This window comes from Gekko japonicus, unplaced genomic scaffold (assembly GCF_001447785.1).
Source record: "Gekko japonicus isolate JY-2015 unplaced genomic scaffold, Gekko_japonicus_V1.1 scaffold3893, whole genome shotgun sequence".
NCBI lineage: Eukaryota > Metazoa > Chordata > Lepidosauria > Squamata > Gekkonidae > Gekko > Gekko japonicus.
Window position 1 is genome coordinate 116,127 of NW_015176565.1, and position 3,277 is coordinate 119,403.

General features: G+C 45.7%; 1 protein-coding gene across 1 annotated transcript in view; it reads right to left on the reverse strand.

Moving 5' to 3' along the window:
• SLC27A4 (solute carrier family 27 (fatty acid transporter), member 4) overlaps window positions 1–2,753 on the reverse strand; it is a gene marked incomplete at its 5' end in the record, with an annotated part of 12,960 nt that extends 10,207 nt beyond the window's left edge. Inside the window, one exon of the mRNA XM_015427493.1 lies at window positions 2,589–2,753. Coding sequence (XP_015282979.1) covers window positions 2,589–2,753 — 165 coding nt within the window. The remainder of the gene's footprint in view (window positions 1–2,588) is intronic.
• Between the last annotated feature and the right edge of the window lie 524 nt (window positions 2,754–3,277).

Sequence of the window (3,277 nt, forward strand, 5' to 3'; positions counted from 1 at the left end):
CTTGAAATCTTTACAAATCCTTTTACAGCTTACAAAAAAAGCTTTAATGTTGTCTTCTTTTTGAAATTTTGGCAATTACTTTTGATCAGTTTATTAGGCTTTATCACCTAGCCTAGTATATCCCAACTCAGGCATTAATATAATTCTTCCATTTTTATTTAATTTTATCTCATGCTGCCTTTGGCTTCTCTCTCTCTTTTAATTATATTTCCCTTTGGGCTTCTCCCTCTTGTGCCATTCTGATTAACTGTAACTCTCTTTCTGCTTTGAATTCCATTTCCCTTTCTTGGACTTTCTGTCTTAATCTTAATGTCTCAAGTGCTTTTTCTTTTTTCTAATTTTCATTCTGCCTGTGCTAAATGGGCTAGTTCTATATCTTGCTTTATTTTCCAGATCTCTACTTGATCAATATTCACATCTCCTCAGCTTCACCGCCATCCCTCTGTAGCCACAAACTCACCTTCAATCCTCTCAACTGCTTTTACTTGCATAGGAGGCATTTTGACAAAACTGTTACCTCACAAAATTTCTTAAGTACTTATTTATATTTCAACACTTTGGGTAACACTTCATGAAACCTTTTGTCTGTATCACACTGCTATGGCACCAATCTGTGACAGGCCTGTTCTACCAACTGAGGACCAGGTTTGTTCAAACTGTAAACCTTCCCCTCAGTTACCGCCGGGTATTCTAAAGGCAACAAGTCTATAGGCTTTGGATTTGTTGCCCTGAGGTAAGATTTGTGCTGCACAAATAGAATATGGAGATCCCTGAGGCAGGATTTTTATATGAGCTACACTGAAGATTTGTTTATTTACAGGTCAGTTTCAAAGAACAGGTCAGCAGCACAGAGCTCCAGGTAGACAGAGCAGACACCTGGCTGAGGCATAGACATTTAAGCTACTTCTGGCTTCGGAGTATGGTTTGGATTCTCTTGAATGCTTTCAGGCACAATCAGGCTTTCACAGACTAGCTTTCACAGACTTCCTTGGCAGACATCCTGAAACTACTCATCCATCTCATCAGTTGACAGCTGAAGATGGGCCATGAGTCTTGCATTCCTCCTCCTTTCCTGCAACTCAGCTCACCTCTCTGACAGTGTCGGCATTGTAGGGGTGTGGGTGAGCTAGGTGGGCTGGGTGGGCATGTTTACTGCTTCAGAGCAACAAGGCGTTGGCTCAGTTTCAGCTGTAGGCTAGGACTTCTGCTCAGATGGTAACCTGATCTCTTGTTGCCCTTCGCCAGGCTCAGAGCCAGCTGCAGCCAGTTGTTCAATTACTGGCAGAGGGCCAGCTGCAGGTAGCTCTTCCTCTCTGGAATCTGTGCTGTCATCACAGAGCAAGGTTGACTTACAAAGGGAAGTCTGAACCACAGATCCATTTCCCCCTCTGTTGTTTTTTTTTTTTTGGAGTTGTTGCCTATATGTGCATATGTGCATGCACCCACCTGCATTAAAACAAAAACGACTAGGCAGTGTGCTCCATGGTTGAGGCACTGCAGTAATGTAAAAACCTGACCACCAGACGAGTGTGCAGGGAAACTGTCCCAGGGTGCTGTCTCATTGGTCTGCCCCACAACCCTTTAAACCAGTGCAATTAGAAGCATGCCCAGATTGCAGCAAGCCTCCAGTGTGACCACAGCCATAGGCTGCCACCATGGCACCATTGCATATCAGCCCAATTTGTGCCATCCAAGCTGCGCCAATCCCTCAAATAAGAGTGCCAGGCTGCTTACAGGTGCATGGGAAAGACTGTGGGTATATATAGGTTAACAACTGTTCCTCATCAGGGAACATGGAGACTGCAGTTCTGTTAGAGGAGCAGGAAGTCTCATCAGCTTACTATTACTAGGAAAAGGGTGTCTCTCTGTGTGTGTATTACAATTAAACTAGAATGTAAGTGCTACAGAATTGTGAATACTGTGAAACAAAGTGAAATGCTGGGATATCTAGAAAAACAGAGATCTTTGATGGTTCCGTGGATAACTTGAACCCTCAGCCCCAGTCCCCTGCCCCTGAGAAATACAGGAACCAGAGAAAAAATGGCTGAAAAATGGCCTCCATAGCAATGCTGGAGGAATTTCCTCGTGGCCCCTGCAGTCTATGCCTCTGCAGTGCTGGCTACAGCTGTGGTGGTTGTCACTGTGAGCTTTATGTGAGCCAGATGGAACATGAGCTCCTGCCAGCTTGTTCCTGGCCATCATTGGCCTTCCCAGACGAGAGTTGCCAACAACCAGGACGGACAAAAAAAATAATAATCACACAGTGGACATTGCACAGTGATACTGTGGTATTTGGAACTAAACTCTATGGTAAAACCATAGAGTTTTGCCCAAAATACCAGAGCAGTGCTGCGCAACATCCCCGGCATACGGTGACGTTGCCTTGCCCCCCCACACTCCTGGAGAGCTTCCTCCCACCCCCCACAAGCAAGGACATAAGATGTGGGAACCCTAGAAGGCTGGCATCCGTAGCCAACCCCCTGAATTGGGCCCAGAAACCGACTGATAACCAAAAGAGTTATCGATATAAACTAAAAAGAGAAACAAAACGCAAGAGAAAGAGGGGAGAAAGAGGAATCATCCCTTACCTGGCACCTCCACTCCATAAACCACAACATCAGTCATGCTGAGAATGCGACTTAGTGTCCCCTCCAACTCTGTCGTGGAGACGTTCTCGCCCTTCCAGCGAAAAGTGTCTCCGGTGCGGTCCCGGAAGAACATGTAGCCATACTCATCCATTATTAGCACGTCACCTAAAGGAGGAAGAAAGAGACCCCCACAAAAAGTAGTGGTTTTAGTTTTTGTGGGTCATAAACACCCTCACGCACCTGCCTCAGTGCAGAAGCAACCGTGCATGCTCGGACCTGATCCTGGCTGTTAGCATCCGCTCCTTGCTCCTAGCTCCTGCAACCTTTGACTGATTTCCCGGCTTTCTGACCTTCGGCTCTGTTGCTCGACTTGATTTCGGACTGCGTATCCAGTTTCCAGTGCATGGGATCCGTGGTTACCGGCTGACCCAGCACATAAGCTTTCGTGTGCATGCATTCTTCTTCAGATGCACAGGGTGTGTGCACATGAAAGCTTATACTCAGAATTAAACTTCGTTGGTATTAAAGGTGCCACTGGACTCAAATCTCATTCCATTGCAGGGATGTAGCCAACTTGCAGACAACCTCCAACATACACCAGCATTTGATGCACTGATTTGCAGCTGCACAACAGTTTGGGAATCTTTTTAATATTCCTCCAAATTCTCACTTAAAGTGAGCAGGAATAG